The 26,478-nt window shown below is 37.4% G+C and overlaps 4 protein-coding genes and 1 non-coding gene across 5 annotated transcripts; 4 read left to right on the forward strand and 1 right to left on the reverse strand.

The window, feature by feature from the left end:
• Positions 1-1,556: 1,556 nt before the first annotated feature.
• On the forward strand, positions 1,557-3,869 carry LOC137713759 (small ribosomal subunit protein RACK1). Its single transcript, XM_068453109.1, has 2 exons — positions 1,557-2,535; positions 3,511-3,869. The coding sequence occupies exons 1-2, from the start codon at positions 1,654-1,656 to the stop codon at positions 3,607-3,609; spliced, it is 981 nt and encodes a 326-aa protein (XP_068309210.1). The 5' UTR covers positions 1,557-1,653; the 3' UTR covers positions 3,610-3,869.
• A 1,125-nt stretch (positions 3,870-4,994) lies between these two features.
• LOC137713419 (uncharacterized) lies at positions 4,995-10,950 on the reverse strand. Its single transcript, XM_068452710.1, has 9 exons — positions 10,500-10,950; positions 9,416-9,903; positions 8,720-8,919; positions 8,182-8,352; positions 7,102-7,416; positions 6,800-6,958; positions 6,572-6,721; positions 6,293-6,487; positions 4,995-6,092 (listed from the first exon to the last, which is right to left on the reverse strand). Exons 1-9 carry the CDS (start codon positions 10,885-10,887, stop codon positions 5,249-5,251), a joined length of 2,910 nt encoding a protein of 969 aa, XP_068308811.1. The 5' UTR covers positions 10,888-10,950; the 3' UTR covers positions 4,995-5,248.
• A 4,197-nt stretch (positions 10,951-15,147) lies between these two features.
• LOC137712003 (alpha-dioxygenase 2) lies at positions 15,148-18,035 on the forward strand. Its single transcript, XM_068451155.1, has 9 exons — positions 15,148-15,408; positions 15,531-15,680; positions 15,895-16,025; positions 16,186-16,399; positions 16,549-16,694; positions 16,805-17,032; positions 17,149-17,351; positions 17,453-17,696; positions 17,810-18,035. The coding sequence occupies exons 1-9, from the start codon at positions 15,382-15,384 to the stop codon at positions 18,033-18,035; spliced, it is 1,569 nt and encodes a 522-aa protein (XP_068307256.1). The 5' UTR covers positions 15,148-15,381.
• An 806-nt stretch (positions 18,036-18,841) lies between these two features.
• On the forward strand, positions 18,842-22,390 carry LOC137712431 (exonuclease 1). Its single transcript, XM_068451507.1, has 12 exons — positions 18,842-19,030; positions 19,175-19,211; positions 19,348-19,522; positions 19,635-19,713; positions 20,132-20,176; positions 20,355-20,504; positions 20,633-20,747; positions 20,930-21,030; positions 21,142-21,239; positions 21,339-21,431; positions 21,527-21,753; positions 21,870-22,390. The coding sequence occupies exons 1-12, from the start codon at positions 18,953-18,955 to the stop codon at positions 22,388-22,390; spliced, it is 1,719 nt and encodes a 572-aa protein (XP_068307608.1). The 5' UTR covers positions 18,842-18,952.
• A 768-nt stretch (positions 22,391-23,158) lies between these two features.
• Positions 23,159-23,319, forward strand: LOC137714009 (U1 spliceosomal RNA). The gene has a single exon (XR_011065353.1). It is a non-coding gene; the product is annotated as a U1 spliceosomal RNA (small nuclear RNA).
• The last annotated feature ends 3,159 nt before the right edge of the window (positions 23,320-26,478 follow it).

Genomic DNA, 26,478 nt, shown 5'->3' on the forward strand with positions numbered 1-26,478 from the left:
ATGAGTGGAGATTTAAGGGCCTCCATGTCAGTTGCTGGAACCTTGTGAACTTGTTGCAACAATTGAGATCCCACCCGTAAGGTTTAAGATGAAATTTATACAGGACAATGTGTGAGTGTCCTTGTGAGTGTAGTTACTAAATGCAACTCAACTCATTTCTCAAACCCGATGCCAAAATCCAAAAACTCTAGTCTAACCTGATACCAAAATCTGTTGAAACTATACCTAAATTACAAATTTAACTTTGCATCTGCCCTTACAATAACAATTTCATGATGATTATCATCATTTTGGGACTGAAAATGGCATAAAATGTGAAAACCCCAAATTCTAATCTCAAATTGACCCTAAAAATCAAAACCCTAATTTGTTCAAGTGCAGAGGTCTATTATTGAAAATTTCTCAAACTCAAAACACCTAAATCAAATAAAGCACACTAATATCATGATCTGCAAAACAAATCGAAGAAATAATGTCGGATTTGAAGTTTTCCAAACAAGAAGAGCAGATGACGGCGAGCAGGATGCAAAGATGAGGATGAGGAGGACGACGATGAGGAAGCTGGGCAAGGAGGGAGCAGGGCGAGGATCGAATCGCATGAGAAGGGAGATGACCAGATTAGAGGGCAGCTTAGCAATCATTTCCGAATCGGGGGGTCTCGCTAAGACCTGTTAGTGAGGGACACAGTCGAGGCGAGTCCTTGCTAATCCCGCTAAACTTAGTCCTGGTAAGGAACAAACATAAGACTAGACTAAAACTTAGTCTAGTTTAGTCCAGTGAGGGGTAGTGATGCCAAACAAACACACCCTTTGAGTATTTTGGCTATGGGACATCAACATTTCTCACTAGTAACGTGAGCTAAACCATAATTACATTGACACTGGTAAGTGGTAACCTTTGAGTGCTTTAGTTATGGGAGGTCAAGACTTTCTTAAGAAGAGTTGACCTCCTCAAGTCAAGCTCGTCTTTGTGGACATAATTCGTATTGCAAGAACTCGAGCTGTTTTGATGTAGTTTTTTTTTTATAGGAAAACTAATGAAAATGGTTTGAAAACTTTGAGTTTTAATGATAAGGATAAAATAAACGGTAAAATGAATAGTACTATGATTGATTTTTTAGTGTAAAAATATGGTTTTTCGTTAAAATGAACAGTACTGCGAGCATTTCGTTAAAGTTTCCTTTTTTTATTTGTTAGCGTTTAGCCCACTTTTTTTAACCAAAAAAAGTATTTCATAGTAACGGAGTAGGGTGATTCGAACTTTGAATGTGGATTCAAATATCATTAGGTCAGAAGCTCAATATAATTCAAACTCCTGTGCAAGACGATCGATGTATTGTCCTTACGTATCTCCAATCTAATTGGCAATACAAGGCCCAACTTTACAATCTAATTGGGCTTCAAAAGTAGACCCAAAGTTTGTCGCCAGGCCTCAACAATTCCGGGCCGGGTCACCAACTTAAAGCAACCCAAGCCCACACACTCACTTGAGCTTTCGGGTCTGGCTCATCTCTCCCACAACCCTATCTCTCTCACCTATATATTCTTCTTTTCTCCCCATTTTTCCTCCTCACGCTCACTCTCGCTCTCCCGCCTCCCGCATCTCAGAAAACCCTAGCACACCCGCCGCCGCGCACCACCACCAGCAGCAACCATGGGTGAGAATCTCGTTCTCCGCGGCACCATGAGGGCACATACCGACATGGTGACGGCCATCGCCATCCCAATCGACAACTCCGAGATGATCGTCAGCGCCTCCCGCGACAAGTCCATCATCCTCTGGCACCTGAACAAGGACGAGAAGACCTACGGTGTCCCCCGCCGCAGGCTCACCGGACATTCCCACTTCGTCGAGGATGTTGTCCTCTCCTCCGACGGCCAGTTCGCGCTGTCTGGATCCTGGGACGGCGAGCTCCGCCTCTGGGACTTGGCCCTCGGCGTTTCTGCTCGCCGCTTTGTGGGTCACACCAAGGATGTGCTCTCCGTGGCTTTCTCGATTGATAACCGTCAGATCGTATCGGCTTCCCGTGACCGCACGATCAAGCTCTGGAACACTCTCGGTGAGTGCAAGTTCACCATACAGGACCAGGATGGGCACGGCGATTGGGTCAGCTGCGTCAGGTTCAGCCCCAGTACAATGCAGCCTACCATTGTATCCGCCTCGTGGGACAAGACTGTGAAAGTTTGGAACTTGTCTAACTGCAAGCTGAGGAACACTCTTGAGGGCCACAATGGGTATGTGAACACCGTTGCAGTGTCACCTGATGGTTCGTTGTGCGCCAGCGGAGGCAAAGACGGAGTAATTCTGCTCTGGGATTTGGCAGAGGGCAAGAGGCTGTATCATCTCGAGGCCGGCTCCATCATCCACGCTCTCTGCTTCAGTCCCAACAGGTACTGGCTGTGTGCCGCAACCGAGCAGAGCATCAAGATTTGGGATTTGGAGAGCAAGTCCATTGTGGAGGAGTTGAAGGTCGATCTCAAGACCGAGGCTGAGAAGACTGAGGATACCCATGCTGCTACTTCATACAAGAAGAAGGTATACTTTTTTTAGCTGTGTTTGTTTTAGTACTGGTTGTACGTTACACATTGTTTTCATTTGTGTCAATTGATCACCTGCTAACTTTTGTGTTTCAATTGTGATTGTTTCTGTAATGTGATTTCGGGTTTCGAAGAAATTGCTTGTTGATTATATTGTCTATTTGTTACTTCTCTTATTTTGTTATCGCAAACGTGGTATGTATAGTGTGGTATTTTGTTACCTATGTGTAGCTGTTTTTTTATCTTAATTGTTTATTGGTATTAGTATGTTGGCAGCTGACCCGAAGATAGTTGGAATAACTGTATGGATTTGTTGTGTAATTTGCATTGGATATGAACCTCCTATCGATTGTAGGGTTGATTATCGTTTTCGTCTTGGCCCTCGTATCCCCTATAATGATCATACACAATGAGCTGAACTTTACTCTGTAGAGTTTCTGCTTTGCTCAGCTTCAAGTCTTTTGACAAGTGTTTTCTTTGAAGATGACGTGCATTGCTCACTAATTGATAATGCTGTTTTGTTTCGAATTACTTTTGAGCTTTGTGTGATGTCTGTCTTTTCTTCCCCTGTTACAAACTCATAATATGGAAGTTACATTCTTTTGGTAATGTCAAGTCCATGGTGGTTTTCGTTTTGCTTGTTTCATATAGTGTTGGTGTTTAGCTCAAATCTTGGTTTTTCATTCACATTCGTTACAGCATTTGAGGCCCTGATAGGAACTCCGCATCGCTTGGGTGCTTTGACAATGTGTTCCGACCTGTATTTACTTTGTGTCACTGCATTCGTAGAAGGATTATTAAGTTGCCAATCTGATTGCTAATAAGAATGACTCTTAGCATTGTGGATTATGATGCGTGATTACTAGCGTTTTCATTTGGTGACTGGTTTTGTTTGGTTCTTAATCTTTGTACATACTAGTAATGGCCGAACTTTAATTGTTTCGGTTTGTTTAATTCTTGCTCTGAATTGCAGGTTATATACTGTACAAGTTTGAACTGGAGCGCTGATGGCAGCACCTTGTTCAGTGGCTACACTGACGGAGTTATCAGAGTCTGGGGTATCGGCCGTTGAAATTGAAGTTCCGAGTGATTGATTTCCAGAACTTATGTTTTCTCGAGGATAACTGAGTTACCTTCTTTAAATGTAGTTGGTCTTAAAGTTTTATTTAGGGTTTTGCTGGATTTTTATCATTTTGTTTGACAATATATGGCTTTGAGGCCAAGCTATTTTAGTTTCGGTTTTCAAATTAAGATGTGATATTGGCTTTTGATCTCGAGTTAAGCATAGAATTTGATAATCAAATTCAATATTTACTAGCATGCTCGCCTATATTCATACTCTGTTTATGTGCTTACTACCTTGGCATATTGGTTCGACATATTGAACCCGGCGATCGCGGTTCAAAGTTTCCGATGGCATTTCAGTCTGGAGTTGCTTGCAAGCGGATGAATTCTGACAAGTGTTTAAAATATTAGTATCGGTGCAAATATCGATATATAAATTTGTGAAAATATTCGATATTGATATCGATTGCTTTCGATAGAAATGATGAAAATTTAAAATTATTTTTTTGTGGAATGTTATATGAAGCTACAACACATGTATAAATCAAGAATTATTGATTCGATAGTGTGTAAACAGTAATTATGTGATATGTGAGAAGAAAAACTTTCTTCTAATGACAAGTAATAGGATTAAACATCTCACTAGAAAGAATAAATTATACATAATGTAATTAAAATTTTTGTCATGAAAGCAGTACAAGTTTTATTAAAGTAAACTAATACCATAAAAAAAGAATTTTAAAAAATAAAGAATAAATAGGCTCATGGATATTTCTTACAATTTTTTTGCAAATTGTCTGCAAACACTAGATGTTTCCTGAAAATATCTAGGAAATTGATCGATTTCCAAAAATATCGCTGATATGGGGTGAAGTTCCCTTTTTCGATATCGTTCTTGAATTTTTGGATATTTTCAAACATTGATTGTGACTGCACTGTTGTTGTTTTTTTTTTTTTTTTTTCATCAAATGATAGAATTTTGTTAGATTAGATGTTAGATATGTTACCGACAGAGTTTGAACCAACGTTTTCATGCAAGGGCTCAACACTTTTCCACCACTGTAGTAATTAGCCACTTGCAACTGCACATTGTGTTTGGTGTAGCAAGAATTTTACCTCTTCATAGGAATAGCTCTTGGAAAAAGAATCGACATAAAGTAAAAAAATGATATTTTTGAAGAGCGAATAACAATAATGCAATATACAAATACTGGGAAAATTAGAACATAGTTATTGAAAAACGAGAATTGTTATTAACACTTAAAAAAAAGCTGTTTCCACTCAAAAATTAGAAGTTGATTATGTTCCTAGTTAAAAAGAAAAAGGATATTATGTTTGAAAATATTGTTATGTTCCTTATAATTATAAATGGTGTCCAAAGGGAATGAGGGATGCAGAAAATCAAATTTCAATAAAAAAATACTATACAGTTGTAAGAATTCATCAAAATTGGTCGCGCAGCAAAACACCTGTGCACATCTCACAAAACTTGTCGAACAAAATGAATCTCACAAAAACTCCGAACGAATTGTGATGAAAAAGCAGTCAATGTATAAGCGCCCTAGTCGTAGACTTTACCTCTACACATCAAAGTCTGCAACAGTTGAAGAAGTTTGAGACAGCTGCTAGTGACTCAAGATATATGCTTAACCACATTGACGCCGCCTCTTTGATTTGTTTCGCAGAAAGCAAGCTAGTGTCATATCACCATCCTCATGATCACCTTCGGCACCATTGTTCCCTGTTTCGCTCACAGGTTCACAGTGATCAAGCCCCTCTCCTTCTCCTAGACCAACTCCTTTTGGAAGCGATTCTGATTTCATTGTCGCACTTGAAGGAGGGCAAGCTTGAGGACTGCTTTTGGAAGTTTGAGGGCGCCTCTTCTTTGATTTCTTTTTCCCCAAGGAAGCAAGAACATCATCAGCATCATGATCACTTTTTGGACTAACGCCCGCCACTGTGATCACAGGTTCTTGGAAGGCAACATTAGGCTCGCTGTCTAACTTAAGTCCACCTTGCTCACTTTCGCAAACCATGATGGCTGCTTCAGGATGCGATCCAGCTCCCTTCTGGATATTGTTGGCGGGGGAATCTTGAACAGAACAATCAGAAACTGCAAGCTTTCTCTTCTTTCTCGTATCATTTGAGGGAGGCCCAAGATTTCTCTTCTTTGATTTATTGCGTTGAAAGACAGCAAGTGTAGTATCATCTCCATCTGATGTTCCGACAATCTGATCAGAACAAGATGTTTCCCTCTGTTCTTCTTTGTGTGTAACGTGCTCATAAGGAACAGGTACAATAACCTGACCCTCTGTTGGCTCAGTACTTTTGCGCCTTCTACGCTGCTGTTTACGAACATTATTCTTCTTATTAGGCACATCATGTCCGTTGGATGTCTCAACTTGATGAGAATTATCTATCCCATGAGCATCTGAACAACTTTCACTATTGTTTTTATTCCTCCTGGGTCTAGCCTTGTTCGGAACTTTGCTGCATTGAATAAAAGGAAGACATGGTAAGTACGATATAAAGCAGAGATAGAATATCACAATATTGTATGCATTCTCCACTTATTAATAGAAGAAACCGAAAAATATAAGAAAGCTTGTAGAAATACATTTTGTTGGCTTCAACATAACAGAGGTGGGGAAAATCGCAAACATAATTTACTGGGCATTTGAACATTATACCTTAATCTTCCATTCTGCTTCTTAGGATAAGTTAGAGTTTTGGTTGTAGTATCAATCGGTGGAAGAAAATCATTGGGGCCAAGGGCTGGACGCTCTTCCTCCCGATCAACAAAGTTGCACATAAGAGCAACCTTCTTGATTTTCTTCTGTTCTTTGAGCAAAAGCACTTCTTCTGGATATAAAACCTTACATCTCCTGGTCAAAATGAAACCAATACAAAATAAGTACAGGCAACAAAAGGGTTCAATAAATGAATTTGACAAAATCAAGACGTCATACCTCCAGCACATATTATCAGTACGTCGAGGCACACATGCAGCAACTTTGGACCAGCAATATCCGTGTTCCTCGATTGCTGCTCTCAATCTTGAGTCCTCTTCTTCAGTCCATTCACCATAGTTCAAAGACGGTTCCAAAGAGTTGACATATCTGCCAAAAGAAATAAAAAATTAACAATTTTCTCCAATTGGTAGTTTCTGAGCTTAACTTGAGAAGAGGTAGCAGTACCTATCTCTACACTGTGACTGAGTTCGACCTGGCACAAATTGAGCTGTTTTATTCCAATTTTTTGGTCCAAAAAGCATTTGAGCTACTTTCAGACGTTTGTCTTCCTCTGGAGTCCACCTACCTTCTCTTTTCTTGGTTGGGTGAAGAGATTTCTTCCATCTGTGAAGTATGAAATATGCTGCCATAAGAAAACCAGATTCTAATAGACGGAATGATGAATGCAAACTAGCATGAAATGGGATTCTTGAGTTAGCAATAGGGGGCTCCAAAAATTTTGAAAATAAACAGACAGAAAAACGAACCTATTAGAGCACTGGGTGCCAGCTCGTCCTCCCAATGCAGAAGCTACAGCCTGCCAATTACCCTCACCCAAGGTTTCTACAGCAGAGCGAAGCCTTGCATCCTCATCCTTGGTCCACTCCCGTTTAAGTATGGAAGCGTTTAGGCTCCTTTGATACCGTGCCAAGCACTGAAAAGGAGTCCTGTTTGTCCCCAATGACACTGCAATATCAAACCAATTATTGATCCCTTTCTCCTGGACAAAATACAGAAGATTCTTGTCCTCCTTTGCAGTCCATGATTTACGATTGATTAAAGGATCCTCCCAGTTCAACCACCTGCAAGGATGAATTAGATAAATCAAACTAAAAGAAACGGAAGATGCTGCCATTTGAATACGGTTATTGTGGACTCACAAACACAGTTAATGAAAGCATCACAGACATCTGTGATGGCAATTATCACAGGCACGCTCAACACACTGTTATGAGTAAAATACACGTCATGTATGGGTCCCACCTTTATGACCAATGCTGACCTTGCATTTTTTAATTAAATCCAACAATAGTAAATGTGTCTGTGATGGTGACCCCATAGACATCTGCCAAAACTCGCTTCATTGAAGAATACAAATGCTTCAGGAAAATCAATAGAGACAAAAACACCAGTCAAGAACGGCACACTTTGAGGCGCGAAACAAAATGAAATTAACCCATTCCAGTAAAATGGCAAAAGGTATAATAAAACCTCTTAAGTTCAGTTGCTTACTTAATCATACTTGTTCATCACACAAATATTATGAAACGAAGTTACTATTTTTGTAAAATTATAAACATAAAGTTGGAAGTGTGATAAACCATATACTCAGCTAAGGTCTCTTTCCAAGGTTGCACTCAGAGAGAGAGGAAGCAAAAACTTAACATGAATATTCTTCAAATAACATATAATATAAATATTTTACATGTATTTATGATGTATGCCAACATACTGATTCAACAAAGAAACTTATTTCAAATTTTGGGCAACATAGAAATATGAAAATGAATAACCCATTAGAAAGTTTAATTCTGCAACAACAAGGAACCACTTAAAATATCTCATACCTTGTTTCACATTCTGCACCAGAACGACCCGGGAGATACATGGAAGCCAACTGTTCCCATTTAACCTTAGGCAGGAACTCTCTGAACATTTCTGGGGTAATTTCAAGACTTTTGATTGAAGCCAAAATGTCATCAATATGATTAGATTCTCCACAAGGTCTCTCGGAAAAACTGTCAAGGATTATGTGGAGTCAGAGAACACATGTTTAAGAAACAATGTAAAGTTTCGTTATATAAAAAAAAAATTACAGCTTGCAGTCAAGGTAATCACGTTCTCCTTTTGTATTCAACCAAGAACGAGCTTGACAAACAAAGGCATTCTACACTCACACTCTCCTACAAACCATAATGAATCACATCGTTCGAATTGTACTTATAATATATTGGGATAGAGATATATGCCTTCCATCCATGAATGTCAAAAATAAAACTATATTAAAGCTCGTTCTGAACTTTCAAAACTTCTGTTTGGTTTCACAGGACACATTAAAAATCACGTAACATGCCACCATAAGAAACAAAATAAGACCTAACAAACCTTGATTCATCAACAGAAGATTGGAGCACCATTTCTTGAAATTGTTGCTTTATACCCTTTTCAAGGGCTTCGCTTTCTACCTTTGACCATTTTTTTCGATATAATGAATCCAGATATTTTTTCATCGTCATTCTGTAATTAGCGACATGAGAGTTCTCTTCTGGGCCATATAACAAAGCTGAGATCTTTTTGTCATGAACCTGCAGAAACAATAGATATCCCAGGCATTAGAAGGAAGCTAGAAAACATCAGTAATAAAAGCGAACAGTCTTGCTGAAAGGAATTAGAACATTTCTTTTCAAACACTCATGCAACCTTAGGCCAAGCGATTAGTAATCAACGCGGTTCTTTTACTTTACTCTTTCACTACACCACAGACTAAGATGTTCAAGCATACAAATTAAAACATCGATTGAGCTGATCAAAATTATGAGGCCAAGAGAATTTAGAGATACTATAATAAAAGGAGAAACAAACAAAAAACGAAAATGTCCCATAAAACAATCATATTAAGATTGTCATGGAAAATGACAATCACAGGGCTGAATATTATTACAAGTGGAACTTTAGAGTATATTCTGACCAACTACTCCTAAACCTAAAGTACAAAATTAATTCAAAAATACCAAAAAATTAATAATCATCAAAACAGATTTGAGAGAACTTAGGAACGGCTTATAAAAATAAGCAACTAACCTTTGAATCCCTGGAAACCCTTGGCCCTTTCGGTAAAATTAACTGGACACGAGGATCCTTCTTTTGGGACAATGATTCCCAAGTTCGTCTTTTGCAAGAAACCTGAAAGTCTTTAAGGATTTTAACACGTTCCTTCAGTTTTCTGTTCTCCTCAATTTTTGCTTCAATTTGGATCAACTTATTCCGGATAAACTTCTGACTGGCCCTATTCTTCTTAATGGCATCCATAAACACCTGAGCAGCCTTTGGGAAGCTCGAGTCTTTGCGTGGCAACATGGACGTGCTGCAAGAATCTGACTGATTCCACACAATCAACGCAGAAGACTGTCCCTCTGCATTGTCACTCAGTGGATTGGTGGCCAGATCAGCATCTTCAGGATCTGGAAACCTTTCAAGAGCATCATTTCTGATAGCAGAAATTTCATCGCAAGTTTCCTTCACCGATTTGCAACAGGAACCAACCTGTTTTGTATCATTTTCTAGAGTATCTGAAAATCCAAATAATATTGTATGAGGTACAATTAAAGTGGGGATGAGGACATGAAATCTCGCAAAAAGATGACAACAAAATATTTAAGCATATCCATTCAACTTCAAGTACCATCAAATCCGGAAAGGGACTCAGGAACTCGATTTAGCTCCAATTCAATCATGCAAATATACGACAAACTTCGAATAAAACACCATTTTCTTTGTGGCATTGAGCCGAAAAGTACCATTGCAATGCTTGCCACAAAACCGACCTCAAATGAGTCAATTTCAGCGGATGAATCCTTAAAATCGTACTCCAAAGTTCCAAATCCTAATGTAGCTAAAAAATGAAACACCTTCAAGTTACTCAGTGATAGCTAAAGATTACAAATTTACATATCCTTGTTCCTGAAGTGTACGGCTTTGGAGTGAATTTCGAATCAAGGCGCAACGACAAGAAAAAGTTACTTAATTACCGTTCCCTAAGTAATTATAGGTCCTTATCCTGATGAACTAGTTTGATTCCAGCACCTATTCAATATCAACCAATTCATCAAAGCTAAACTTTTCGCATCAAATACAAACAAGCTTATACATTGTGTGTAAAGCATACCGTTCCCGTAAGCTGAGAAACGTTTCCTAATGGCGAGGAGCGTCTGGTAATCGTCCTCCTCGTCGCCGGAGGCATCAGGCGGCAAAGTACACAAGGGCTTCAGAGACAGAGGCTCGCACGCGTCGGACGAATTCGAGAACCGGCTCCTTATTTGGCGGAGCAACTCGAGGTCATCGTCGTCGGCGTCGGAGTCGGACTCTGAGTCGGCAGAAGCTTGGCGTTCGCCGTCGTTGCCGCCGCCGCCGTCGTTTTTGAGGTCGTCGGGGCTAGTGCCGGTGAGCATACAGGCCCGCCGTAGGGCTTCCATGTCCGCTTCGAAAAGGTCATCGTCTTCTTCTTCTTCGTCGACGGAAAACTGGTCTTGGTCGTCATCGGAGGGAGGAGACATTGTGTGCGACGGTGAGAGTGCGGGAGGCGTGAGCGTTCCGGCGCGCTCTGGTAACGATTAACGAATGAGTTCTTTTGGGAATTAATGGATTTTTTTTTTTTTTTTTTTTTTTTTGTTTTGTTATATACGTCCTGCTTTTCCAAGTTGGGTTTAATGGGCCAACAAAAGTTTGGGTTTGAACATGGGCTTTTTTGAATTTCTGTTATTTTTGGGCTCATTTGGGCTTTGTAGCGCAATCGTTTGGGTTTAATGGCCCAACAAATGTTTGGGTTTGGACATGTGCTTTTTTGAATTTCTGTTATTTTTGGGCTCATTTGGGCTTTATAGTGCAATCGATTTCAATTTTGTTTGTTAAGCTTATGTTTCTTTTAAGAATTTGATTAAATATTTTCTTTACAATTTTATTGGAAGTAGGTTTGATTATATTGGTACATGTGATTATCAATAATATTGGTGAGTATATTTGGATTCCTGGTACATTTTGTATTTTGGTACGTTTAGAATCTAAATTGTGCTTTAAATAATAACAAATTGATGAAGTTTTATTATGAAAGTATTAATGACTTTTTAATGAACGAATAAACTAATTAAATATAATAACGAAAAATCAATTACTCTTTTTTAATGATAACTAGCATATGGGCACACACAAAGTGTGATTTTTTATTTTTGTTTTTGATATAGAAGGAGAGAGGAAGAGAGTGATAGAGAATGTGGGAGTGAGATTTTTTTTTTTTAATGTTAAGATTAAATGTAGGTGAGGCTTTGAAAAAAAAAACATCAAAATTTGTTTATGTGAAATTACATTTATGTCCCATATTTCTTATTCATGTTCTATTTTAGTTAAACTGGTAATTTGATAGGATTTTGGTTGACAATTAGTGGTATATTAATTAGTAGATATAAGACATTAGTTAAACTAATATTAGTAAAAGAACATATATTTAGTCTAAACAAGTTAGAAAAATGTAAAAGATTATAATTAAGCCAATTTTTAAACCTAATTTACAAAAAAAAAAAAAAAAAAAAGGAAAACCTAATTTACAAACCAATGGTGTGCAAAAAAAAGACAAAAAGCAAGTGGCCACGTATTCCATTAGAAATTCAAACAATCAGAAAACCTTTTTGAATTTTCCATTGCCAAAAAAAATTAATTTTTTGTAGACAATGGACTGGTGGATAAAATGAGGTTTGTCGTAGTGGGACATGAATTACGAATATAATAGCATCAAATTGCGATGAAGCGATAGATATCTAACAACCAACTATTTGACTTATGCAGTGAAAATTAACTTTTGGATTTGCATGGCAGGATGCTCTTTGGATTTTGTTAGTAACAATTTTTTTTAGTATGAAAATATGTGAAATTCATTTCAACTCGGTCACTTGCGTCTGGCGAGTTTTCAAATCAAACACTTAGATAATATAATTGAGGTAACGTGAAATATGTGTGGTCATTGAGCTTCATACACACAGTGAATTTTCAAACCAAATGCATAGACAATACAACCGAGATAACATGAAGTATGTGCGATCATTGAAATTCACATATAGGAACGGCCGGCAAGGTACTTTGATCTCATGGGCCTCTATACTTCGGCTACTAATAAGGGAGAAATTTTTCCATGTTCCTGGATGGGTGGCACCACGTGAATTATATAAGTTAGGAAAATTTTATTTTTATGTTGTTAATTTTTTAACACAAATATCTCACTACTTATATAGTGACAAGTGGTGTCTCACCCCTTGTTCCGGGCACATTAAAAAAAATCTCTCCTAATAGGGGGCATGTCAAGAAGAGGGCTCCTATATCAACTTGTCCCATTCTCGAATGAACCCATAGTGTAAAAGTTGATGCAACTTACAAATTTTGTCGAAATTATAGATAAAAGATGGATGGGACATTAGGTAAACTTATTCGTCTTATTCTACAAAAATGTTAGCATTAGAAGGGATATATTTTTTCATGACTAATCCATCTTTTACGTATAAAATACAACTTTAAAAAAACTTGAAAGTTGTATCAATTTCTTACTTCAACGTACATCAATTTAATAAATTAACTCATCCAATCCATTGTACCCCAACCATCAAACGAGTTCTTAAATAAATAAATAAATAAAAAAAGGAAGTGTCTTAAATAATAGTCTGGTTACAAATTACAATATATATTTGTCGGTAGGCGTATACCAAGTTAGATGATGAGAGATATTTTTCATGAAACAGTCCTATCTTTTCACACATGACATTGTGCAACGATGAAAAAAGTACTATATTAATTCTAAAATTTCGTCGCGCAACATTTTCAACTACGATATTTCCACGACGATTTTTATCCGACGAAAGTATGCCGGTCAAAACCCACATTTGCTCGAAAATTTGCCAGACAAAACCTTTGGCAACGAAAACTTTATTTCGCCGGACGATATCCTTTTGTCCGAAAAATGTGTTTTATAACAGTGATCATTTGTATATAGTTGAAATATCGTAAGCGTATGGATAGTGACGCAGTAGCTAGTGGTTTGTTAGTACGATTGCTGGAAATGTATGGCAGTGGATCGGTGGATGAATAGGCACTGCAACAATACATTTATCAAGCATTAGACAACAATCAAAATTCGGGTACATAAATGGGAAAAATACATATCTAGTGATGATGCATCTCAAGTCACAACATTTCACACGTAATTCAAGGTGCGCAACTGATCTGGATATCTGCCTTACAGAATATTAGCATCATTCTCCGATGGCCACTTGACAGGGATCACCTACGCATTCCACGATCGAGAAATATAAACCAAACACGACTAGGGTTGGGTTAGGTATGAGCATTTATTAAACTGCATGTGAGGCAGTATGAAACCCTCAGATGACACGATACACTGTTAATCTGACGTTGTGGATCAATGATATAATGTTTTGTATAAGTAATATTTTCACAAGACATTGTATCATGGACATGAGATGTTTAAGTAGCATTGTACAAGTGACGTAAGATTAATTGGACATCAAACTAAAATATACTACCTATATAGTTTACACTTAGAGATGAGAAATTATTGTGTAGTATTTGAACATAATCACGTGGTATAATTAATTAAATATATATTTTTACAAGCAATCTGTTTTTTTAAGGAAACTTCAACAAAAAACTCTTGGTACTGTTCACTTTAACGAAAAACCATATTTTTACATTAAAAAGTCAATTCTGGTACTATTCACTTTACCCTTTATTTTGTCCTTATCGTTAAAACTCAAAGTTTTCAAATCTTTTTTTATTAGTTTTCCTTTTTTTTTTTAAAAACTATATTCTAAACATAAACTTGTTATCTAGTTGGATCATAATAAGTTGATTGGTTATATCAAGGGGCAATATTTTAGCCCCACACAAATTTTTTTCCACATGTCACTTTGAAGAGATGGAACCTAGTTTGTGGGGAAACTTCTGCACAAAATCACATTATAAAGTATCGTTACTAATTTACTAAACTTTGTTAACTATGATGTTTGTTTATATTATCAAGTAATTATTCCTCGATTTGTAAGTGAATGATAATAATAAGAAATAAATACGGAATATATATGGAGAAGATAGCATGAAAATAGATAAAAGAGTCGTAATCATCAAATCACAAAGGCTTAGTTGAGAAATTTCACCAAATTTATTTTTCTCCTTCTTCCTTTTAAGATACATGGCCTAATGTAGATAGAAGAGCTTGAAACTTTCTGAACATTTATTGTCTTTAAAAATGTGAGAATGACTAGATTACAAGATTTTTTCAGTGCACTGTCATCATATGACGTTACAATTCAATTAAAATTAAACGAGCACTATGCTTTTCGGATATACATAAAAATTTCTCTGACAAGCTAGACACTTAGACCGCAACAGTTTCTCGTGGACTGTTGGGTGCCAATAAAGAAATGCCCGCCCTTTAAATTCATTGGTAACCCCAGCGGACTCCAGACCTTAGAATATTTTCACTCACCCTTCGGTTTACTTATACGAAATATTAATAGAAGTGGCAAAACATGACATTTTCCTTTCTCTCTTCTTCTTCAACCTTCATTCATCCTCAACTGCAGCATATTGTTGCCAAAATGTCTCTTTTCGACGCCTTGTTGTTCTATGTATCTCTCTCTCACTGATCTTATTGTCGTTAATGAGATTTGAACTCGCTCACTTGGAGCCTTTTCTCACGAAGTGGAGACTGAGTGTTGAGAGACCGAACTTTTAATACATGATTGTGTATTTTTCAGGTTATTCATTTTGTGGACAAGCTGGGATTATGGCACAGACTGCCAGTTTTGCTAGGGCTTGCATACTTGGGGATTAGAAGGCACTTGCACCAGCGTTACAACCTTTTGCACGTCGGAAGAATCAACGGCCAGAAATACGACACCAAAACAGTCTCGTATCGGACGGCTGACGGGACATGCAATCACCCTCACGACCATCTCATCGGTAGCCAAGGCACCTTTTTCGGTCGCAACATGCCTCCTTCAACTTCACCATACGGGGTTAGTAATTAAGTACTAAATGACCTTGTTTTTGTTTTTGGTTTCTTGCCTTTGAGAGAAGTGAAAACTGATTGCGAAATGGTTATCAGATGGGCTAAAAGATAACTGTTTTGTATTGACAGTTGATGGAGCCTCACCCTACAGTTGTAGCCTCAAAGCTTTTGGCAAGGAAGAAATTCATAGACAATGGGAAGCAGTTCAACATGATAGCATGTTCATGGATACAATTCATGATTCATGACTGGGTCGATCATTTGGAGGACACTGAGCAGGTGATTAATTATTTATAATTAATTTTGTTATATCGAGTGAGCTGTTATTGACACTCGAAAAAGGTCATCATGCACTGTTCACGGTTCGAAGTAAAAGTTTTTCCTTATGTTTTTACGAAGTATGAGTGCATGATGACTTTTTTGTCGTGTTTATATCAGTTCCCAATGTCTAAACCAAAAACTTAATTTAGCTAGTAATATGATGGAAGTATAGGTGGAGATTAAAGCTCCAGAAGAAATTTCATCTGGGTGCCCTCTGAAATCATTCAAGTTCTATAAGACCAAAATACTTCCCACGGGTTCGAATTCAGAATCTGGTTCCTTGAATGCAAGGACTCCCTGGTGGTAAGTTTTTGCAAGCATTTTTTTTTGTTCATAACTCTTACAAATTAGTCCAAAATTTAGTTCGCATCTAAGTGTACATGTGTGTGTGTACGCGAGCTCACGAGTATTTTTGTACAAAAGCAAACAATTTGACATTCGTGTGGTGATCATCAAAATACAGGGATGGGAGCGTAATTTATGGGAATGATATGGAGGGCATGAAGAGAGTAAGGACATTCAAAGATGGAAAGTTGAAGATTTCCGGAGATGGGCTCCTTCAGCATGACGAAAAAGGTATCCCTATCTCTGGTGATGTTCGAAATTGCTGGGCTGGATTCTCCCTTCTCCAAGCATTATTTGCCAAAGAACATAATTCTGTATGTGACATGCTCAAAGTAAGTTCAGTTCGTTATAATTCTTTGTTTAGTAGTTCTGCATCTATACATCAAAAGTTTTCGTTGTTGTATTCGCGAGCAGGATTAGACTAATGCACGAAAATATGTTACGCAATTGTTAGCTAATAGGAGGATATGTTGTCTTTTAGGTATGTCACCCAGATTTGGATGATGAGAATCTCTACAGGCATGCAAGATTGGTGACTTCAGCTGTCATTGCTAAAATCCACACAATTGATTGGACTGTCGAACTCTTAAAGACCGATACTCTTGTGGCCGGAATGAGAATCAACTGGTAATTTAGAACATATATGGAGGCAGGAATAGTAATCTGATGCAGTCATTTTGGTTTTTTTTTGCACTGTTCGCTGAATACCAAATTTCGATTAACTGTTTCTGTTGCAGGTATGGCTTTCTGGGGAAGAGGTTCAAAGATTTTTGTGGAAATATATTAGGACCAATACTTACTGGATTGGTTGGTCATAAGAAGCCTAGATATCATGGAGTTCCGTATTCACTGACCGAAGAGTTTGTAAGCGTGTACAGAATGCATTCGCTACTACCAGATAAACTCATCGTTAGGGACATTCAGTCTACAGATTCGGAAGACAAATGCCCTCCCATACTAGAAGAGTATATCCCTCTTAACTTTCCTCTTAATTCTCTCTATATTTCCATAAGTACTCGAACAAAGTCTTTCTTTTTGTTTCGTGTGTATGCAAGACTATATGTCCTGCTATATGTCACAGGATGCTTATGAGAGATATGGCGGGCAAGGAAGGAGAACGAAGACTGTCAAAAATCGGGATGGAGCAAATGCTGGTATCGATGGGTCACCAGGCATGTGGAGCTGTCACATTGTGGAACTATCCCTCATGGTTGAGGGACCTCGTTGCACATGACAGTAACGGAGAAGATCGAGAAGATCCAGTTGATATGGCTGCATTAGAAAGTAAACCATATTAATCTCCTCTAATTCTCGAACCATGATTGACTAAGAAGTTTTGAATATTTTTTTCTCACGACTCTTAAATTGTCGATCAATGTTATTAGTTTACAGAGACAGAGAGAGAGGAGTTGCGCGGTACAACGAGTTCAGAAGGAACCTGCTGATGATTCCTATTAGCAGGTGGGAAGATTTGACAGATGATCAAGAAGTTGCAGAAGCTCTTAAAGAGGTGTATGGAGATGACGTCGAGAAGCTTGATTTGCTAGTCGGACTACACGCGGAGAAGAAGATAAAGGGTTTCGCCATTAGCGAGACGGCTTTCTTCATCTTTCTGCTGATTGCATCAAGGTACGTATGCGGTGTAAACCCAACATGCTCAACACCCCCCTTATAAAACATCACATTGTTGAGTGTAAAATGCTTACATTTCTACTTATATGTGCAATCGGCAATGTAATTAGGAGGCTAGAAGCTGATCGTTTCTTCACGACGAATTTCAACTCGAAGACATACACGGAGAAAGGCCTCGAATGGGTTAACAAGACCGAGACTTTGAAGGATGTGATCGATAGGCATTTTCCAGACATGACAGGGAGATGGATGAAGTGTTCGAGTGCCTTTTCGGTGTGGGATTGGGAGCCAAATCCAGAAAGCTACTTACCCTTATATCTGAGACCAGCTCCATGATTATGTTTGTGATCATGGAGGCTTTTCTCTGCTTGGAAATCTTGTGCATACCTAAAGCATGCATTGCCAATAATTTTTAAATTAGTATAAAATTCAAGTTATCTTCACCTGGAAATGATTGGAAAACGTAAATTTGTGTTGCATCGAAGATTTTATTAAATTCGTTAAAATTGAATTACAAAAACCAAACAAGAATTAGATTTCCAAATCTAAAACGATGCTAAGTGTAATTTGATATAATGATTGAACACATTGATGTAGCAAATTGGGTTTCTTTTATATGGAAAGAGATCATTTCCGGATCTCTTCCTCCAAAGCCACCAAATCAAGTGATCCAGATCCTTGAAATTTGATCAAGCGGTCAAAAACAGAGAAGTTAGTAAATTTTTTTAAAAGTTATCATAATTTTTTACCGTTTGATCAAATTTTAAAGATCCGAATCACTTGATTTGATGGTTTTGAAGGAAGATATCCGAAAATGATCTTTTTCCCTTTTATGTAAGAGGCCCTTAAAAAATTACTTTAAAAAAAACGCGGGAATTTTCAACCAAATTAAGCGGTAAAATAAACAACAACCGACAGCGTATTACCCGCCCGTTTAGACAACCAAAATCAATCAGCCAATCCTATTCCGCCACATCAGCATCCACAACTTTCCCTCCATCAACAGGGAAACGTGGCCCTCTCGCATTGGTCTGTAATAATCCCCTATTAACACACCTGTTGGTGGAGCTGTCATCTGCAATTTTGTATCGCTGCCTCCTTACTTTGCCATTTGCTCCTCTTCCCGCCGTTTTCTCCAACATCAAGCTCTTCGTTTTTTTCATTTTTCATAAATAAAAAACAACTAAATTGGAAAAAAGAAAAACCCAAAACCCAGAAGCGACGGCAGCGGCGGAGGAAGGAGGAGCAAGCAGATGGGCATCAAAGATCTTCTCAGATTCTTGAAGCCTTTCATTGCGCCCCTTCATATAAAAAAGTACGCCGGAAAGCGGGTAAATTTCAATCCCCATTTCTTTTTCTTTTTTTTTTATTTATAATTATTCTCAGCTAAATTTCAAAATTTTTTATTTGGGTTTTCTCTGAAAATTATTCCATTTGATTTTTCAAGCTTAAATTTGAGTGCTTTGGGATTGCAGGTGGGTATTGATGCATATTCATGGCTTCACAAAGGGGGTAAAGAAAATGCCACCTTTTATTCTGTCAAAATATTTTCTTTGCTGGTTTTATTTGGTTTTTGAGTCAGTTGGGAGATGGGATTTTTATTTTTAATCTATTTGTGACTTTTAAGTTTCGATTTTGTGTTGGGCAGCATATTCATGTAGTTTGGAGCTGTGTATGAATTCGAATAGCGAAAGGAAACTGAAGTACATTGACTACTTTATGCACCGGATAAATATGCTCCGCCACCACAAGATAACCCCGGTGGTGGTTTTTGATGGCGGGAATGTACCTTGTAAGGCCACCACTGAGCACGAGCGCCACAGGCATGTTTACTTCATTTCGAAGATAGCCATTTTGTTTTTAACCCCTCGTTTTATAAATTTTGTGTTGACATTGTGTTTGTGTTCTTAATGCACAACCTTGTTGCTGATTCAGGAGACGGAAGACTAATCGTGATTTGGCAATGGCAAAATATAAAGAAGGGGATATTAGAGCTGCCACTGAGCTCTTCCAGGTACTTAAGTTTGTTCAAGAAGTGTGTTGCATATCTACACATTACATCGAAAAATCATTAAATGCGTAAACTTTGAGCTGAACACATTACTCATATATTACTTTTTGACCCATGTCTGTACTCATTGCTTAGTTTTGGAGATTACAATTATGTTGTGCTCTCCTTATAAGCATCTCCATACTTACAATGGATGCAACTTGATTTAAACAATGTTTGTGTTTATCGACTCATGACTCTCACGGGATGTTGAGAAACATGGTAGGCATAGAATGTTGTTCAAAATCGGACTCAGTTTCTATTAAAAGATCTAATTTCTCCCCATTACATCGAGTACTTATCGTGAATATTCAGTATTGCTAGTTCTAAAATTCGTATCTTCTATCTGATTTACCTACTGCGTTGGTTTCTTCATTTTTAGAGAGCAGTGAGTGTGACACCAGCCATGGCACATCAACTGATACAGGTAATTTACTTGATGCATGTTCATGTTCAGGCCATTCTGTTCATATTATCATTGCGCCTTACTTTCTATAAAGTTCTGGTTAAATCAGCATACCAGTTCCTTTGCCTTTACCTTTTGTTATTGGATTCAAACCTAACCCCGAGTTCCTGAATACTTTTGCACACTATTGGCCTTTCAGGTTCTGAGATCAGAGAATGTTGAATTTGTAGTAGCTCCGTATGAGGCTGATGCACAGCTAGCATACCTGTGCAGTCTCGAAGCAGAAAAGGGTGGAATTGCTGCAGTGATTACAGAGGACAGTGATCTTGTGGCATATGGTTGCCAAGCTGTAAGACCTTCCATAAACCTTTGATATGGTGCAGATGGAGGTTGACTCTCCGACTGACTTCTTTTCAATCACATGTTATTGAACTAGCTGGCGTTTTGTTTGTTTTGATTTGCACTGGTTGCAAACAGATTGTCTTCAAGATGGACCACTATGGTAATGGGGAAGAGATAGTGCTGGAGAATGTTTTTAATCCAGGGCGTTGTACACCTTCGTTCCAAAATTTTGATCAGGAATTGTTCACAGGTTAGTACAAGTTGACAATGAAGTATTATTTTTTTCTATCTGCATACGTTTTAACGAAAATATCTTTGGAGCTACGTCATCCCTAAGCTATAATCTGAAACAGTACAAAATGTGTGTCTTGGCTGTAAAAAGTACTTTGAAAGTATGAAGTGGACCAGTTTTTGATCTGGCATTTTTTGCAGGCATGTGTGTTTTGGCTGGCTGTGATTTCCTTCCGTCTGTTCATGGAATTGGGATTGCAAAAGCTTATGCCTTGGTTGCTAAGTATCGCAACTTAGATCGTGTAAGTATGGTGTACACATCTTCGACAATCCTACGCTTATAATTGATTTTTCTACTCTGTTAGAGCTTTCCATGATGCCTTATGCTTCATTTCGTGGTGGCATTCTTGCAGGCTTTATCGGCTCTTAAATCGCAGAAGGGCAGTCAAATGGCTGAAGATTACCCCAAATGTTTCAGAGAAGCTGTTGCAGTTTTTCAGCATGCTCAAATGTGACCAATCTGAGACTTGCATACTAAGTAATAAATATTCCGACCTTTTCTATTTGGTTCAATTAGTGACTCCCGCTGGCTTTCTATACTTTGATGTAGATACGACGCTGACAAGAAAAAGGTCAAACATATGAAACCAATTCCACAAAAGCTTGTGCAGTCTTTAGGTGGAGAACTCGATTTTCTTGGACCGTATCCTTGTGTTATTTTCTCTTTTCATTTTTGGGTTTTAACATTTCTTACAATATCTGCATTTCTTTTCCTTGACCAATTACAAATTGAACTAGAGAAATGCCTTCATCAGTAGCTACTGCAATTGCTGAAGGAAAGTTGGACCCCATAAATATGGAGGCCTTTGATCACTTCCCCGCTCCAAGACATCATCCAGATCCTATCAAAAATCGAAATTCTGATCAAACCCAGAGAACTGCGACTGCGGTTGTATCTGCAGAAGTTAGCTGTTTTGTGTCCTTTCCCTCCCTTAAAAGTCAGAAAGATAATACAAGGCATACAGGCAAGTTTTGTTGAAGTTTCTCCGCTTTCAATGCCCCTACATGCATCTTATATCTGCTTGTGGAAATTTTAGTGCATAACGCCTATGTTTTGCGGTGCTACAATTTTGTTCTACAGAAATGCGGAATCCAGTTTTAGATGAAAACGCGTGTTTGGATGAAGTTGCAGCACTAGCAAAGCTGATTGTGCAGTCAAAAAATAATGGAACAATGGAAGGGGCAATGGCACCCAAGGCCATCCCATTGAAGGTTCCTCTCAGCAATCCTTTCAAGAAGCGGAAAGATGAGATTCGCTCGGATCAAACAGGTAGCGAAAACACTAAACAAACTTCGAATGCAGCTCCTGAGGTGGAAGCTTTGGGCATGAAGGTAAAAGTTCTCGACAATGGCCCCTCCAGAAAAAGGAAAGTTGATGTTGTTCACTTAGATCATATAGTGAGTGTTAGTGAACGGGTTTCGGGCGTGACGGAGATGGAGTCTTCGGACATTGTGTGTATAACTCCAGAATCTCAGGAAAGTGTAAATTCTAAGCTTCCCAAGGGAAGAAGGGTGGTAAAAAATGAGAAGGTGAAGAGAAGCAGCTGCAAGAGTTCTGGGAGTAAAAATGGCAGCATCTTGAATTTCTTTTCCCGTGTATGATTTATTTCTCTATAAATTATTTTAATTCTCAAATTTTGACATTCTTTTGCTAGTTTTCTTGAGCTATTGTTGGGTTTAAGTAGCGAGGTAGATTTTCAAGAGCTTGCGGAACCTCTTCCGTGTTTAGTTCAAACTTTTTTCGATGACTGTTTTGAACCTGCTAGAGTTAGACTAGTTCTTTAGTGTTTCTTTTCTCTTTTTCTTCCATGTTATTGAAAAAAGGCAAATCTATTAGTAAATCATGATTGGAGGATAAAATTTGGAAATTTTGACACAAACTTCACATACTAATTTTTGAGATGGAAAAGTCTTTTATTATATGAATTGGTAGCAACATAAACATCATTACCTTGTTTAGTGGTATTTCTCTTTCAATGTTAGGAGAACTTCTAAGTTTGAATTTTCGTCCATTCTCAACATGAACAAACTATGTTCTTAGATTTATGTGGTTCAACGTAACTTTGTCTGTTAAGTTTGAACTCAAGACATCCTCTAGCAAAATAAATGACTAACTCTCAAGAAATCAAATCATCATTTACAACTTGAATATTTGCTTGAGGTTTTGAATTAAAAACCACTTTTGTCATATTTTTCCTTAGTAAAAGTTGGATTAAAAACTATAAAAAATGAAAAAAAATTTGTGCCATGTCATTGGTAGCATTGAAACTTAAGTTATAATCAAGGGATGCCCTTTTGTCCCACATCGACGCAGCGCCGGGGGATGCGGCGGGTAGAGGATATAAAATGGAAGGAAAGGTAAACAGACAATTACTTACCTGGACGTGGTCAATGGGCGATCAAGAAGGCCCATGTCCTAGGTTTGTGACCTCCATTGCACTTAGGAGGGGTATTCTCCTATGGTCTCCCCAAGCGGGAGAGCCAACGTCATAATTTGTGTTAGTGGGGGCCTGGGTACGCGCGGCCCCTATCAATTCTAGTTCAATATGTTTTGGGTTTACATTTATGTATTTATATAAATATGTGAGAAGTAAAGAAGAATATGTAGATATCATATTTATTATGCTTTTATATTTAGAAACATGCACAGTACGTAGATCTCGCGAGAGATGTTTGTTTTTAAATACAAAATACTCGGTGTGAGAAGTTAAAAAGAATGATCTCATGAGAGACGTTTGTTTTTAAACACAAAATACTCGGTGCGATAAGTAAAAAAGGACGTTGTGAGAAGGACGTAGAACTACTGTGTAAATATTTTATTTGGACGGGGTGATACTTGTGCTAGGATTCTTCTTGTTTTCTTTAGCTGTTCTTTATGTCGTTTCAAAGTGTATTGGTCTATTGACGTTGCGGAGGCAGGTCACATCTGCCATTAAGGCCGGTATGGTTGGGCGAGCAACACTTAGACCTGGAGCTGTTGAAGATGTCGTAAATCATGCCCAGGTCTACGACAACGCTGCTCACAAGGCCGAGGAACCTGTAAAGAGATTGATGCACGATGAACTACGATGAATTCGAGACTGTAACTTTTCTATATTACATATTGCCGTTAACGACGGCTCCATGGCGTAATTTTTTATATCCTTGCTTTTTCCATGGTTGTGCTTCACAGTACAGTTAATAGTGTTATTTTGTACCCGCACTCTTATTTTCATGTTGGTTTCTAGAAGCCAGCACTGTTTAAATACTTGCAACGTATATTTTTATCTCCTATCATATTTGGAAACGAGAATCTTTAAATGACCGAAACGATGAAAATACAAATTCTAATTGACAGGGGAGTTTTAATGAAAATGGCTTGAGATAAGTTTATTTTGACAAAAAATCTTCTTACAACTTTATGGCTTTTTAGGCAAAATAGTCGCATAATACATCACTTTGGTTTCTGAGATTAAATCAATAGAAATGGTCCCTGAGATTGTCCACCATCCATTATTTTAGTCATTCCTTTAAAAACTCCGTTAAGTGTCCCGTAGCTCTTGGTTGAAAATTTGGGCAATTTTCAAAGCTTCGTAACTCAATCGTTTCTTAACCAAATTCGACCTATAATATATCAAAATGAAGATAGGAAAGTGTAGAACAAGATTATACCCATCTGGAAGCCCAATGGTCGCCGGAGATGGCCAGAAAATAGCCTGAAAGGTGACTAGTCCTCAATAAAACTAGAAAACTCGCCAGAAACTAGATAAAGTTTAAACATTCATAACTTCTTCAATACTCAACGAAATCGAGCGATTCAAAAACGAAAATCATACTTCTCGAAGAGACAAAGATAATGGTACCTTTCTTGATGGCTAACTCGATGTGGTTTGGCTGGAAAATGGCTCGAAAGTAGCCAACTCGAGACCAAGGCAGTTACTTTCGAGCCATTTTTCGGCCAAACAACAGCGAGTTAGCCGTCTAAAAGTTACCATTCTCTTTGTCTCGTCTAGAAGTATGGTGGACAATCTCAGGGATCATTTCTATTGATTTTCAGTCTTAAGGACTAAAGTAATGTATTATGCAAATCTCAATGACCATTTTGATTAAAAAACCTAACTTTATTTAATTTAAAAAGCCTGAAATTTAATAAAAAGAACAAAATACAATATATTAAGAATAAAAGCTAAAGTTTCATCAATAATAAAGAAGCCCACATGCAACACTAATTTTTCTTTTTTTCAGCCAATGCCGCTGACGGAAGTCACATTCAGTCAGTCTATTCCATCAAAAAGTTGAATTTTTCCATTAGGTTTTCAACTGCGTGAAGTTTACCGGGGTCACACTCCCATTAAATATTTGTTTGGTTGTGTCCATGTATCTGTTTGCAGTTTGTACATTTGTGTTCTTTTTCATGTGGGTTAACTCATCTTTTGTTTTTTTTCCTTCTTTTTTTTGGGGTCCAATCACCTTTATTTTCTATCTTTTGTCTGGGTTTGGCCGTCTGTGTCCTGATGAGGATTGTCTGCCTTCCATTTTTGGTACTTTATGTGTTTTTATGTTTGTATGGTCACGGTTAAGTTACGTTAAAATTTTATATTACTATTTATTTTATCTTATTATTTTTATAAAAAATATATATATAAAATATTAATATAGCTTAATCGTGACCATATAAAATAAAAGAACACAAAAAAAATATCGAAAATAGAAGGACAGACAATCTTTATCCATGTGGCCTCACCCTTTTGTCTGCTTTTGTATTTCCCGTATCAAATCAATTGTAATTCCTGACAAAAAAAAAAAAAAAACAATATCTAGGGAACAATATTGAAAGTAGAATATATTATTCAAAAGGGACATGTCGATGAGATGTATGACCTGACTTGTGAAGTTGAGGCATGCTCAACGTATCCCAACAATGCTAATTATCTACCAAAAAGATGATATTATCAGGGAAATAAGTTAAGTAGTTGTGAAGAGTAAAGAAATAATTTAAAACTCGTTAGTGCTCTTCAAAATCCTTATCTAAACACAACGTAGTGAAAATCTTGGCTCATAAGACTGAAAATCTCCTAGTTTTAAAACTCATTATTTTGGTTCAGTTTCAAAATAGGTGTAATTTTGTTGCAGTTTCAAAAATAGTATGAATTATTTTGGTTCAATTATAGAAATAGTGTTGATTATTTTGGTTTAATTTCAAAATAATATGGGTTATTTTGTTTCCTTCCAGAAATACTGTAGATTATGATGGCCTAATCTTCAAAAATAATGTGGGCTATTTGGGTTTAGTTTCAAAAATAGTGTGGGTTATTTTGTAATAGTTCCAAAAATAGTGTGATTATTTTGGTTCAGTTTAAGAAATAATGTGGTTCTTTTGGTTTAATTTCAGAAATAGTGTGTCTATTTTGGTTCAATTTCAGAAATAGTACGAGTTATATTAGTTCAGTTTCAAAAATATTGTGGTTATTTTGCTATAATTCTAAAAATAGTGTTTATTTTGTTTTATTACAGAAATAATGTATGTTATTTTAGTTTAATTTTCAAAAGAAGTTACAATTAATAATACTAAAACCAATATAAAAAGTGTATACACTATCTTATAACTTTCACATCTTCCGAGACCATGCATATTTGAATAAGGTTAGCACCGGTCGAACCTATTACATTTTACACTATTTTTTTGGGTAAAAAAAAATATGTGGCCCAAC

This window comes from Pyrus communis, chromosome 13 (genome assembly GCF_963583255.1).
Source record: "Pyrus communis chromosome 13, drPyrComm1.1, whole genome shotgun sequence".
NCBI classification, from domain to species: domain Eukaryota; kingdom Viridiplantae; phylum Streptophyta; class Magnoliopsida; order Rosales; family Rosaceae; genus Pyrus; species Pyrus communis.

Bases quoted from the DNA above. Each gene is read 5' to 3' on its own strand.
- LOC137713419 (XM_068452710.1), bottom strand. From the start codon at position 10,887: ATGTCTCCTCCCTCCGATGACGACCAAGACCAGTTTTCCGTCGACGAA. The intron at 9,904-10,499 runs GTATGCTTTACA...TTGGATTTTCAG, and splicing joins TTTCTCAGCTTACGGGAACG to ATACTCTAGAAAATGATACA. The intron at 7,417-8,181 runs GTATGAGATATT...TCATCCTTGCAG, and splicing joins GGTGCAGAATGTGAAACAAG to GTGGTTGAACTGGGAGGATC.
- LOC137713759 (XM_068453109.1), top strand. From the start codon at position 1,654: ATGGGTGAGAATCTCGTTCTCCGCGGCACCATGAGGGCACATACCGAC. The intron at 2,536-3,510 runs GTATACTTTTTT...TCTGAATTGCAG, and splicing joins CTACTTCATACAAGAAGAAG to GTTATATACTGTACAAGTTT.
- LOC137712431 (XM_068451507.1), top strand. From the start codon at position 18,953: ATGGGCATCAAAGATCTTCTCAGATTCTTGAAGCCTTTCATTGCGCCC. The intron at 20,748-20,929 runs GTTAGTACAAGT...CATTTTTTGCAG, and splicing joins TGATCAGGAATTGTTCACAG to GCATGTGTGTTTTGGCTGGC. The intron at 21,031-21,141 runs GTAAGTATGGTG...GCATTCTTGCAG, and splicing joins AGTATCGCAACTTAGATCGT to GCTTTATCGGCTCTTAAATC.
- LOC137712003 (XM_068451155.1), top strand. From the start codon at position 15,382: ATGCCTCCTTCAACTTCACCATACGGG. The intron at 15,409-15,530 runs GTTAGTAATTAA...TTGTATTGACAG, and splicing joins CTTCAACTTCACCATACGGG to TTGATGGAGCCTCACCCTAC. The intron at 15,681-15,894 runs GTGATTAATTAT...ATGGAAGTATAG, and splicing joins ATTTGGAGGACACTGAGCAG to GTGGAGATTAAAGCTCCAGA.